This window comes from Crocodylus siamensis, chromosome 1 (assembly GCF_052110815.1).
Source record: "Crocodylus siamensis isolate JL-2025a chromosome 1, ASM5211081v1, whole genome shotgun sequence".
Taxonomy (NCBI): domain Eukaryota; kingdom Metazoa; phylum Chordata; order Crocodylia; family Crocodylidae; genus Crocodylus; species Crocodylus siamensis.
Window position 1 is genome coordinate 126,782,164 of NC_143395.1, and position 14,153 is coordinate 126,796,316.

At 41.9% G+C, this 14,153-nt stretch overlaps 1 protein-coding gene across 9 annotated transcripts in view; it reads left to right on the forward strand.

Annotated features, from left to right (window-relative positions):
• Positions 1-14,153, forward strand: part of MAP3K4 (mitogen-activated protein kinase kinase kinase 4) — a 189,394-nt gene that overhangs the window by 100,212 nt on the left and 75,029 nt on the right. For all 9 annotated transcript variants that reach the window (XR_016441799.1, XM_090042504.1, XM_090042538.1 and 6 more), the window contains one exon: positions 9,656-11,040. Coding sequence is in view for 8 of the 9 variants with exons in the window: in XM_090042504.1 (XP_089898630.1) it covers positions 9,656-11,040 (1,385 nt within the window). In the remaining variant the exon portion in view is untranslated. The remainder of the gene's footprint in view (positions 1-9,655; positions 11,041-14,153) is intronic.

The following is a 14,153-nucleotide window of genomic DNA, read 5'->3' on the forward strand; positions in this document are numbered from 1 at the left end:
GCACCTTTGTACCTCAGCCCCTCTGCAACATGTTGAGCCAGAGGGAGAAGCCCTGGGCTGGCAGGCTGACCCCCTAACGTCTTTGCCAGCCGGGGCTGCTCTGGTGCTGCTCAACATGCAGCAGTCCCAGGCCCACGTGAAGACACAGTGCCTGGGAGCAATAAGGGTGGTAGTAAGCTCCAGAGTTTATTTATGTACATTAATTGCGTGTGTAGATGGATCCCATGAATTCAGTAATATACAGTTGTGCAAGTCCTAACTGTGGTCATAATTTGATGTGAAAGACTTAATTGGTAGTGGTGCATAAAAGAGGAAGTACCCAGCTTGTGTGTCAGAGCAGGATCAATCTGTGGTTCTGCTGTTGAGGAAAAAGCTTTAATTTGTACAATGAGCAAATTGGATGCATTGAGCAACAGTAAGCATAGAGCTCTGTGATGGCATTCTCCCTTAATGTCACATTTGTGGTAGAATTATACTTCTTAAAGCTGAACACAAAGGAAAATTGCAGACATTAAATAAATTCTGTAGCTCGCAATTTTTTAAGTAATTTCTCAGTTTCTGCAGTAAACCCCAGCTTTCTGTTATTCCTAAGCTTTTATTTATGAAGATACCACTAGCCCACCACAAAGCATTTTTCTACTGCCCACATGTAGCATACCTTAGCCTTAAAGGAAATGTTCTTTAACCAGACAAAAAAAGCTGTAAACATGGGTACTCATCAATATTGGCTTTTTTCCTTAAAGTAGTGCTGACATGCCAGGCTGTGGGCTGCCAGGTCTGGGAGTTGCCCAGTGTCAGGAGATGCAGCCAAGAGCTGAGGAGGGTGTGTAGAGTCCAAGTGTAGGGAAGCCAGGAGCCAGAAGATCTGTCTGGGGAACTGAGTCGAAGATCCAGAGGCTTGGGCAGAATATGGGGTTAGGAGAGTAGTTGGGTCAGGGAGCCAAAGGGTTGGGTCATACTCGGGGTCTGTGGGCACACCAGGTTTGGTATCCAGAGAATCTGTCAAAGTTAGGAGAAGTACAAACCAAGGGTGCAGCAGCCTAGATACAAGGTTGAACCTTGTTGCCCAGACACTTCCTCTTCTGGGTCAGGGGTTTATATTGGAAGGGGTGAAGGGTCAGCTGACCCTGGCTGGCCACTCCAGCAGCAGGGAGTGGGTGTGTGGCTATGCTCAACTGGAAGGTTCTGGCCACCTGTGTCTGCCCTGTTGCTCTCTTGAAGTGGCAGCCTGAGATGAGCAGCTGCACCAGCGAGGTTGAGGTTCTGGGTTCCATGCCAGACAGGTGTCAATTTGGATGCTTAGGAGAGATTATTTAAATTCATACATTTTATACCTTTTCTCTTAATAATAGCAAAACAAGTCCATTTGAAATCTTAGCTCTAAAAAGGTTAATTGTAGTTTCCTTGAGTTTCTCTGGTCTTTTATAGTTTTATAATTTTTTTTTTTTTAAATAAAATGTTTCCACCCTTTAGCTATGGGTGTCTCGCACAGATTTTAGCTGTGGGTGTTTCTCACAGGTGGAACTGACTAATTATAACTCAGAAACCATGGGACTAGTTACACAAACATACTGTGAAGTACCCAAAGGAAATGCAATGAAAAACGAAGGAAGACCTTTTATTAAATGGTTCAAGGGCGTCTTACTTGGTCTACTTCTGAATCAAATTATGCACATTTGGACAAGGAAAGAGGAAGGATAATTACAGCATGTGCAGTTAATATCGGGTTATTTGGCACCTGATATTATTTGTGATATGTTCCTCAAAATAAGAAAGACCAGAGTGATGGTCTAGTAGAAAGATGATTTCTAAATGAGAAGTCACTGTTTTCTCTCTGGGAGGCCAAGTCACAAAAAATGCGAGCAAACCTTTAATTTCATACCTTTCCCTCATGGATAGGAGTAGGGAAAAGGGAGAAATAAAGGCAAAAGAGAGAGAGAGAGAGAGAAATGATATTATATCATAAGAATTTTCATCTGTTCCAGAGGCTGACGTTTTCCAGGGATGGAAACAAAGCCAAAGTTTTTGTTGATAAAATATCTGGTAACCAAGACAACTTCAGTTATTCAACCAGTATGTAGTACAACACAATATACTTCTCTATGTAGGCTATTGTTCAGCAAGTGTCATGTAAAGTGCACCTTCAAATGTTCCTTTTAATGTTAATATTGAACTTGGTATTTGTATTTAAATAGTAACAATAGAGTGGAGTTCAGCCAGAGGCAAGGAAAAAAGAAAAGAAGGGATTTCTGCTTAATTTTGAAATGAGCTAGAGACTCTGGGAAATTGAGATCACCAGAAAACTATACCAAGTGGCAGAAGCTGCAGTCAAGAAGACTGACACCAGCAGAGGGAGATTTCATACACTTTCATAGACGTTAGGAATGGAAAGGACCCCGAAGATCATCAAGTCCAGCCCCCTGCCCCAGGGACAGGAAGTCAGCTAGGGTCAAAGGATCCTAGCAAGGTAAGCATCCAAACGTTTCTCAAATGAGTCCAGAGTAGGTGCCTGCACCACTTCTGGAGGGAGTCTATTCCATGTCTTGGGGGCTCGGATAGTAAAGAAATTTTTTCTTATGTCCAGCCTAAAATGGTCTTGGAGGAGTTTATGACTGTTGGTCCTTGTTTTACCTTGGGGTGCTCTGGTGAACAGACATTCTCCCAGATCCTTATGTACACCCTTATATACTTATAAGCAGCCACCTAGTCCCCCCCGAGCCCGCACTTTTCCAGGCTGAAGAGTCCCATGGCTCTTAGCCTCTCTTCATAAGTCTTATTCTCTTGCCCTCTGATCATGTGTGGCTCTCCTCTGGATTCTCTCGGGCTTCTCAACATCCTTCTTGAATTGTAGACCCCAGAATTGGATTCAGTACACCAGCTGCAGCCTCACCCACCAAAGCCAAGTACGGTGGGAGGATGACATCCTGAGATTTACTTGAGAAGCATCTATAGATGCAAGCCAGAGTTTTGTTTGCTTTACCACCTGTAACATCACATTGATGGCTTATGTTCATCTTGTGGTCAGTTATAACCCCCAAGTCTCTTTCAGCAGTGGTGCTAGCAAGCATAGCACTGCCAAGCTTATAAGTATGCTGTGGGTTTTTTTTGCCGAGGTGGAGTATCTTACGTTTATCAATATTGAATATCATCAGGTTTGTATCTGCCCACTTACTAAGTTTATCGAAGTCAGCCTGGATCACTAACCTGTCCTCAGGTGTGGACACTGTGCCCCAGAGCATAGTGTCATTGGCAAACTTAGCCAGTGCGCTTCTGACACCAATGTCCACATTGTTGATAAAGATGTTAAAGAGAACTGGTCCAAGGACAGAGGCTGGGGGGACACCACTGGTCATGAAGCACCATAATGATTCGCTACCATCAACCACTACTCTGTGGGTACGACCTCAGAGCCAATTTCCCAGCCATTGGACTGTTGCGTAGCTGAGGCCACAGTTGGCCAATTTTTCCATGAGGAGGTAGTGGGACACCAGATCAAAGGTTTTTGTAAAGTCTAGATATAAGACATCAGTCTCTTCTCCCTTGTCCTGGTTATATGTCACCTGGTCATAGAAGGAGATGATTGGTCAGGCAAGACCTAAGTGTGACACCCGTGCTGGCTGTCCCATAGGATGTTGCCTTCAGCCAGCTTACCAAGAAGGGTCTCTTTGATAATTTTTTCCAGAAACTTACTGGCAATTGAGGTCAAGCTGATTGACCCGTAATTCCCAGGATCTGCTTTCTGCCCTTTCTTGAAGATGGGTACCACGTTGGCTTTCTTCCAGTCTTCAGGTACTTCACCTGAGCGCCACGAGTTTTCGAATATTTTTGCCTATGGTTGGGCTATGACACCTGCCAGCTCCTTGAGTACTCTAGGGTGTAATCTGTCAGGACCAGCTGACTTGAGGTGTCCAGCCTCTCAAGGTGATGCTTTACTAGATCAGCACTGATGCTGGGTATAAATACGCCCTTACCCTTACTTCTTGCTAGGCAGGGTGGTCCCATTTGACTGATGAAAGACTGATGCAAAGTACACATTAAGCAGATTGATCTTTTCCTGGGAGTTTGTTATTAGTTGTCCCGCTTGGTTCAGCAGGGGTCCAATGGTACCTTTGCTTTTTTTTCCGACTCCTTACATATCTGAAAAAGGACTTTTTGTTATCCTTGATATGTGAAGCTAGATGGAGCTCAGTTGCAGCCTTGGCTTTCCTGATTTGTTCCCTGCAGGTACGGACCAGTGCTGAGTACTCCTCCTTGGTGGTAATTCCAGCCTTCCATCCTTTATAAGTCTCTCTTTTGAGGCGTAGGAGGTTCTCAAGTTCCCTGCTGAGCCAAGGGGGTTGCTGTGCCCTTTTACTACCCTTCTTCCTAGATGGGATGACCATCCCTTGTGCTGTCAGGATCGCTCCCTTGAAGAGCAACCACTCCTCTTGGACTCCTGTCGAGTCGTGGTCCCTTAGGGCCTCAACAGTGAGCCTTCTGAGCTTGTCAGAGTCAGCTTTCCTGAAGTCGAGGACTTCCATACTGCTGACTGACTCTCCAGCTTTGCGATGGATAGTAAAAGTGATCAGCTCCTGCTCACTATCACCCAACTTTCCATCGATTCTTAGGTCACTGACTAGGTTATCCCTTTTGGCCAGTACCAGGTCCAACAATGCTTTACCTCTTGTTGGCTCACAGACTTCTTGAGTCAAGTAGAGCTCATCCACGTACGTGAGGAAGCTTTGCGACGAGTCAGATTTGGCTGAGTGCTCTTCCCATGAGATGTCCAGGTAGTTAGTCTCCCATGACAACCATGCACCAAGTGCATCCTCAGCCAGTTCCCTGGCGAATTCCTGGTCCGGCTCTTGTTTCTGGTTAGGAGGTCTGTAGTAGACTCCTACCGTGATGTCCCCTGTGCCATGTTCCCCATGTATTTTAATCCAGAGGGACTCCAGTCATCCTTCCTGGGTGCCAGTCTCAATTTGAACGGATGTGTAGCTGTCCTTGACATAGAGAGCTACACCCCCACCCCTTTTATCCATACGATCTCACCTGTACAGGGTATAGCCATCTATACCTGTGACCCAGTCATAGGTGGAGTCTCACCAGGTCTCTGTTATCCTTACGAGGTCAGTCTTGTTTAGCAGGAGGACCAGTTCCTCCTGTTTATTCCCCAAGCTCCTGGCATTAGTGTACAGGCACATAAGTGTCCCATTGGGGGCCCTTCCCTTTCCTACAGATTGTTCTGGGGCTGGGGTAAAGGTAGGTTCCCTTAAGTGCCTTAGCCTGCTGGATTTACAAAGGTTGCCCAGTGGGCTTGCAGTGGTGGTAATCCTCGCAACCCACCATGAGCTTAGTTTAAAAATTCACATAGATAAAAGATTATTGCAAAAGAAAGATGGTGGGGCGGTGGTAGGAACAGATTTCTTGAGGCAGGGTGGAGTGAATCTAGGGAGAGTGCTTGTAAATAAAAGTGGGCATTTTTAATTGATTTTTTTTTTTTTCAAATGAGTGCTTTGAAGTTGAGGATATGTTCATATTTCATCTGTGTTTAGGAGGCGTATGTAGCTTTCTGCACTTGATAAAGATTGGAGTAGTGGTATTTGAATAGCACATGAAATAAGGATTGCAGTTAGTACTCAAGGAATGAGAAAGTGTGGATCCTTTAGCTGTCTGAAGATTTATTCAAGAGTTCATATTCACTCCCTCTTTTTTGATTCAGGCCAGGTCTAGATGTGGAAATAACTTTGTTGTTGTAACTATTGGAGATTGATTGGTTTAGATTAAATGTTTTTAACCACAACTTGTCCCTTTTCTGTATTTACAGCTAAATACAGTATGTGATCAGCACTGATTCAGATAAACCAGCTGCTGAAATGAAGTTATTTCTATTTGTAAATGAAACCTCATTCCTCGTTTCCATTCATTTCATAGCCCACACACTTATGACCCCTCTTTGTTGCACTCTTTTTTACTTTCCAGTTTTCTGTGCCTCCCACATGCTAGCTCCTTTGTTCTGTGTGTGTGCATGTGTGTGTGCACACATGTGGATGAGTGAAAAAGATGAGGTAGATTAGCCGTAGTGAGAGCTATTGGAAGCTCTGTGACTTGGGAGACCAGTGGCACTGTAAGTGATTGAGGAAGGGGAAGAGCCCAGTTGCTGGACTCTTTCATAGCAGACTTCTGACTCCACCTGGAGCTTTTTGGTAGGGTCTGTGCAGCCTTGTGGTTCATGTTTATCCTTGTTTTGTGGTCATGTATCAGACTGTCAAAGTTACAATGCAAATGCATGGGCCATATAGCACTGTGAGAGTATACTTAAAATAGCAGAAACCCGATTAGATGCTGGAGGTGGGGTATTTTACAGCTTTGTTTCCTTTTTCTGTTTGTGTTTGTTCTAGGAGAATTGCAGCCTATGACACGCTTCCAGCTGGTAATGGATGCAGCTTGTTTGGCTCCCTTAGTAATGTGATGTAAGGGAATTTGTGCTGCATTGTAATTAGCTTTCTGTCATCACTAAACTATTTAAAGTATAAGATGATGCTGAGATGTAAAAATCTAGCTGGTTGTGGTACATACCCCATATTTTGACTGTTACTCGTTGCAGATGTTGTATAAAGATAAAAATGTAATAAAGAAAGTGTCGATGCTGAGTGATGTGACTTGCAGTTTAATATTTTGATTGCTTGCTGATTTTCCCCATTTTGTCAACATAGCACATAAGGGGGTAATTAAGACCATGATTAAGTACTGTCTGTCATATTACTGTTCAGTTCTCTCTGCCCTTTGGATTGCTATTAGTCATTGATTCTACATGCCACATGCAAGTAGTAAAGGTAATTATAATTAAAATCTATTATTATAATTATGTGATTTATAGCAACATATAATCTTACCTCAGTTTTAGAGTTAAACCTGTTAATAGAAAATCCCATGATGCAGTTCACTTCTCTTACTTTAAAATTGCCTTTTTACTAGTTTAACTGAAGCTTGAGGAGACTTGGAACGCATAGTTTGTTTTGGACTTTTCATTATTATTTGAATTGTTGATACCTAGATGATGGTCGAGTGCATTGAAAAAATGCTGGAACGGTTGTGTTTTACTGTGCTAGTAATGTGTGAATCAAAATGGAATATTCAGTAGGGGTGCACTGGTAAAGATTTTTTGGTTCAGTGCCGATTATTAACAAGCCATATTGGCCAATACCAATCCAACTGCTGATGTGCAAGCCTGGAAGCTTGGAGAGCAGTGTCAGGCTGATAAGTCTGTTGGGGGGGAAGGGAAATGGCACGAGGGGGACAGATTGAGGCCTCCAAAGTGAAGGAGGGAGTGGGGCTGTGGCAGGGGCAGGTATTGCTCACCTGAGGTGGAGTGTGGGATGGAGCCACGAGTGGCTTGTCCATGGGGGGTGTGTGTGTGGGGGGAGGGAGGGAGGGGGGGGGACAGCTCCCACCGCTGTTCACACCCCGGGGGAGACACAGGGCAGCATGTGCCCTGCGGATCTGTGTGCAGGGTGAGGGTGGGCTGCTGCTGCAGCCTGGGGTCAGGAGCTGCACTGGGGTCTTACTTGCAGTGGGGTTGGGCTGGGGCTGTGCTCAGGGTGGGCGGTGGCAGTGCTGAGAGGAGGACTGCGACGAATTATGAGGTAGCCATGGCACCTTCCCCTGTAGTTCTGCTCCCAGTGCTGCTGCTGCCACCCACAGCAACTGAGGCCTATTACCATGCTACCTGTTGGCACTGGATTTATGACCCAGATACTGTGTTCTGGGCGGACCCAGATCCTCAGACCAACCACAACCTATCCATTTAATAATAGGTGAATTTTATTGATACACAGTGATAGATAAGGATAATGCAAACAATTCTATATCTACCAGTCCCAGGGTTGTCATAAGAGGATAGTCATCACTACCTACCACTGTTAACATAATATTAGTAGTAATAGAAAGGCCCGTAGGTGACTTTGGAATAACTGGCACCGTTCCGTGAATGGAAAACTGAACAGTTTGTGCCAGGGTGTCAGTATGTGGTTGTGTGTGTGGGGGTCTGGGTGTGGTTTTTTTTCTTGCTGTTTTTGGTTGGAAGGATTTTGGATGGAATGGGGTATCTGAGTTTCTGGGGAAAAAAAAGTAGTATAAAATGATGGAGTATAAAAATTAACATTTTGCAAAAAGCTTTTGACCATGTTAATAATACTTGCTAAACTTTATTTTGATATAGAACAGTTGTGTAAGAGTTGCAACATAAATACACAGTGTCTGAAAACTTTATTGGTATTTAATGTGAATCTGTTATGTTTCTGAATCTTTGAAATTCTTTAAATGTATTGCTGAATGTCCACAGTATATATGCAGATAGTATAACCATAACATAAATGTTTAAAATCTGAATAAAAGTATACATCCCTGCCCACTACCTTAATAGGTTTAAAGTCTGGGTGTTCATGTTCTAGAAAAAAAACACAACGGGTGGTCTGGATGCGTGCGCCTAGATGAAAGATTGCTGACATGATGGCCTGTTTGTTCTTGGTGCTCGCTTCCACAACATTGATTACTTTGGAAATATTAATTAATTATTTTCATAATATGCTTGTGAGATTGGGAGGTGGTATATTATTCCAGTTTTGTAGTTGAGAATTGAAATCCGGAGAGTAAGGCTATAATTGTCAAAAGTGGTCACTTATTTTATGTAATTAATTTGAGATGCCTAGAGTCTGATTTTCAGAGTATTTAGTGTGTTCAAAGCACAGCTAAGTTGAGTTCAGTTGCAGTTGCAAGTGCTGAGTTTCTACAACAATCAGACTTGAGTTGGGCAGTTATCAATGAGAAGTGCATAATTAAGGGCTGCTTATGGAAAGCTTGGTTTATCACCTTTCATTTTAAACTGTTACAGAGACTGACACAGAACCCAGTTCTCCAGAGTAGGATTCAATAACCATAAAACTATCCTTTCTCGTTTTCCAGCTGTCTGCCTCATTCATTCTGAAGTTTTCAACTTTTGTAATAGCTATGGATCCTACAAGTAGCAACTTTGTTCACTATATACCGGTTATGTTCCTTCTTTAGGCACTCAGAAAGAATTATGATCTTCCACAAGGGTTCTGTGGAATAAACACTGTGATTGTGACTTAAAAGTGGTGCATGCGTAAGGGGGGAGTTAATTAGAATTGCATAAGCATCCTTAACTCTGGCTTTTTCAGTCTTTTGAGTACTTGATTTTGCAACCTTAGTAGTATTCTTGTAGCATAGTTGTGTATGTGTGTGTGTGTGTGTAATATGCATTCATAAAAATGGCTTGGAAACCATTCCAGTCCTGTTCTGGCTTATAACTTTTTTTGATGGATATATATGTGTGTGGGATTGTGATAATTGTCTGAGACCATATCTGGGCTACAGAGGTGACAAAAAGAGGTAGGGGCAGGAGGGGTGGGAAGAACCAAACTGATCACTTGCTGGTTCTACTGGTAGGTGACCTGCACTGTTGACAATATCAGATAATGTTCATACACTGTTATTTTGAAATGTTGCTTGAGGTCAGTGGAACACTTGACCTTTGTGTGGGTAGAAAATAAAAGTAAAATAAGACTTGTGAAATCTAGAAGTAGGTTGTCTGAAAAAAGGTCTTACTTCATCCATTTGCTTGAATCAAATTATTTTTTCTCAATTTTTCTTACAGAAAAGATGAGTGCACCATCTCAGTCTCCCCATAAAGACAGCAGCAAGACCGTTGAGAGCGTGGAAGAGCACAGCTATAAGCAGGGAAAAAAGATCCGAGCCACTCTTAGGACAACTGAAAGAGATCACAAGAAAAATGTTCAGTGCTCATTCATGTTAGACTCGGTTGGTGGGTTGCCAAAAAAATCAATTCCAGATGTTGATCTCAATAAGCCTTACCTCAGCCTTGGCTGTAGCAATGCTAAGCTTCCAGTTTCTGTGCCCATGCCTATAGCCAGACCTGCGCGCCAGACTTCTAGAACTGATTGCCCAGCAGATCGTTTAAAATTCTTTGAAACCTTGCGGCTTTTGTTAAAGCTTACCTCAGTCTCAAAGAAAAAGGATAGGGAGCAGAGAGGACAGGAAAACAGCTCCTCTTTCGGGTTGAATGGATCCAATGAACTAATGTGGCTTGAACTACAAGCTTGGCATGCTGGCCGGAGCATTAATGACCAAGACTTGTATCTATATACGGCCCGTCAAGCCATCCCAGATATTATTAATGAAATTCTCACCTTCAAAGTGAACTATGGAAACTTCTCCTGCGTAAAAAATGGAGCCAGTCTCAATGGTACTTCAGGAGAAGGACACTGTAAAGTAGCCCATGGAGCTAGCACTTTGGGTTATTCAAGTTACCATGAACACCTTCATCGCCAGCGGGTCTCATTTGAGCAAGTGAAGCGGATAATGGAGCTGTTAGAGTATATAGAAGCACTTTATCCATCTTTGCAGGCCCTTCAAAAGGACTATGAAAAGTATGCTGCAAAGGACTTCCAAGACAGGGTGCAGGCACTTTGTCTGTGGTTAAACATTACAAAAGACTTAAATCAAAAACTAAGGATTATGGGAACTGTTTTGGGCATCAAGAATCTGTCTGATATTGGCTGGCCAGTGTTTGAAATCCCTTCTCCTCGACCATCCAAGGATAATGATCCAGAGGAAGAGGAAGGTGATAGGGAAACTGAAGTAAAGGAATCCTCAGGAACGTGCACAGAGGAAAGTGAAGGTGAAGAACAGATCTCTGAGGAAAACGTTGAAGAACTCAGACAAGCCATCAAAAACAATTTAACCAATAAGCCAAATTTTGACTTTCAGCCACAGGACCATTTATCAAGGAAGCTTGATAGGCTTGAATCTGAGGATGACTCTGCCTCCTGGGTTATTCCCGAGTGCAGTGCTGAGGCAGGCTGCAACAAACACTGTTTGACCTCTATTTACAGGCCATTTGTAGATAAAGCACTGAAGCAAATGGGGTTGAGGAAGCTAATTTTAAGACTTCACAAGCTAATGCATGGTTCCTTGCAAAGGGCCCGTATGGCATTGGTAAAGAGTGATCACCAGCTGGAGGTAGGTCCCTTGCTGGCATAACTGGGAATACCTTTTCTCCCCACAGTATTGTTCCTGCTGTAGACTGCCATAGTCAAATCAGGGGCTTTTACCTGTCAACTTGTTTTAAAATACATTTTTCTGTTTTCTAAAAATGTATGTTCTCTGGCATTTGGGGCATACCTTCCTGCTTGCTGCATAATCCCTGCAGATTGAAACACTTAGTTACTTTTCTCTCTTATTTATTAGGAATAAATGTTAAATTTCAAGAATGTTGCAGATGTTAAAACAGTGGTTTTCAACCTTAATTCCAGAATGGACCTTAGCAACTTCAAAGTGATGAGCACAATCTCTGAAACTGGATGTAGCATGGCCAGTTAGTATATCAAAAGTAACACAGTATAGCCACTTTTGGACAGGATTGATCAGTCTTTGTTAAAGTAGATATAGTACTCTCCATTCAGGAGGTAGCATATTCAGGGCAGTGGGGCATCTCAGCAGGATATTACCTGGTACATTGGAAATGTCTGAGGGGTGATCATCACCCTCCGTCACCCACTCCATTTGCCTTTGTAGGCCATTCTTGGTCCAGTTATTGAAAGCAGTGTTCTAAATGTCATATTTTTTTCAGGTAATTTGATGTTTGAAATGATTGATAATTTGAGAATTTGAGTCAATCATGATGATTTAACGAGAGAAATATGGTATGCTCTGAAGAAGTCCTAATCCAACTATACTAGTAAAGCTTTCCTTTGGTCTCAGTGCTAAATATTAAATCCCTAGTCACATTTGAAGATTAAACCACACTGATAGTATATCCCTTAACTTATTAAAGCTTTGAATAGTTGAAAAGTAAAACCAGGCACATTGAAACTAGAAAATAGGCACAAATTTGTAACAGTGAGATTGGTTAACCATTGGAATACCTACCATCCAGAGTGGCGGATTCTTCGCCCCTTGTCTTTAGCCAGAGCCTGGATGTCTTTTTGGAAGATATACTTCAATCAAGCACAAGTTAATGGGCATACATGTTGGCATAACTAAATGAAATGCTATGGCTTGATTTATGCATGATGTCAGGAATTATGACCCTTTCTGGTCTTAAAATTTGTGGAAGCAAAGAGTTTAAGTCTCTTAAATTTTCCTGTTGGCATTTAATCTACATTTTTAAGTGGTATAAATGCTATGTGCTGAACAATAAAAATGAATGAGTAAATTAATAGAGAAGTTGTGATGGAAGCAATAAACTGAGCACAGTAGTTGAAATCTCATACAGTTACAAAGAACTGGGATAATTTGTTATGGACTTACGAAGAACCTTCAGTGTAAGGCAGGATTTAAGACTGAGTTTCCACAGGTGATTTTGGTGTGCTTTTGGGGTGCTTGCAGCCCACCTCCCTCCCCCGCCGGCACTTTTTAAACTTGGCACGTTTCCACCCCGAGCCCTGCACAGGTTCAGAAGAGGCAGCATATTACATCAACTTGTCTCGGCTGACATCTGTAAAGATCGGACGCTTTAGTGGGGCTTTTTGGTGCTTTTATCTAATAGTTGATTGAATCAGCTTTAGCTAAAAGTGCCAAAAAGCCTCGCTGAAGTGCCTGATTTTTACAGATGCTGCAGAGCCAGGTTGAAGTAATGTGTTGCTTCTTTTGGTAAAGTGCATGGGGTTTGGTTTTTTTTAACTTCTGCAAGCACCCTTGCTGTCTGTTTTTGTAGCTTTCAGCATTTCACCATACAGTATATGATGATAATAAATGTGTAATGGCTTTCTCTTCAGCTAACCTTAATTATAGAATAAATTATCTTTATAATATATCACAAATTGAGTATACCATTGAGCAATAGTGAAATATTATCTGGTACATATTGGATATTTAATGTTGTGCGTGAATTAGTTTCATAGTTGCTGTATCTCTTCAACTTTACCTACATCAGTCACTTCTAGTAGATGACAAGAAATCATGTATTAATTTGTGACCAAATTGTTAAAGTATATACTATAGAGAATTTTGTGTTCTGTCTTTGCTGATAATGATGCTTTGAACCATTATGACAATGAAAATAGTGCAAATGCACAAGATGGGAAATCATATTGGAAGTCTGTTCGTTCAAGAAAAAATGTTGGGTATTTTATTTTAGAAACAGTATCTGATCATGTAATTGAGTTTCTGTGCAGCCTAGCACATTGGTTGATCCTTACTTTGAAATGAATAACTATGTTACTCTGAGTGTTTTGATAGTGTTTTCCATTATCTTACATGAAGAAATAATTACTAGTAATTTAGTTCAGTATTGTCATGAATTACAAACTCACAGCATAAAGTACTGTCATAAGAAATCATACACAGAGATAATGAATAAACATCCTACATGTCCTATTATTAATGCATTAATTAATCATGACATAAGCAATGTTACCTCATTTTCAAAAATTAATATATTAGTAATATTGGTAATCGGGGTTATTTCTTCTCACAGTTAGGTGGCATAGTTTAGTGCAATGGTTTTCCAATTGCACTCTGTGGCACCCTTGGATTCCACAATAAGTCATCAGGGATTCTGGAAAGAGTTTGGAGGTAATGGCAGAGTGGGCTGGGAAAAGGTGCATTGCCCTTGCTGGGCCCGGTCTTGTGGCTCCAGGGATGTGGGTAGGGGGTTCCATGGCAGAAGAAGTCACATGAAAGGGTTCCATGACCACGCAGTTTGAAAACCACTTGGTCTAGGGGTCTGTCCCTGACTTGTCCTTGTGTTTTAATGCGGTCTGTGATGGAGATGCTCTCTGTAGTCTTGGACAAGTTGCTGGACGCCATTTGCCGCTGCTTTCCTATTTTAGAAGAGGATAATAGTACTTAACTCCCAGATGTCAGTTGAGGATTAATAAGTACTTATTTATGAAGTATGATGGAAAAGACGATGATGATTTTGTTTCCTTCAAATGAAAATATTGGTCAAATCTGCTCCTAGCCTCCAATAGCTTTCATTGTATGTACTAAAAGATTTGACTGAAAATGTTGATGCTGTTGTAAATCACCATATGTATGAGCAAATATGCCATTTTGTGCAGCTTGTGAAGAAGATGCATTCATATATTTATTGGTGAAAAAGTAGAAATCATGTTTTTAAAGTTTGGCTC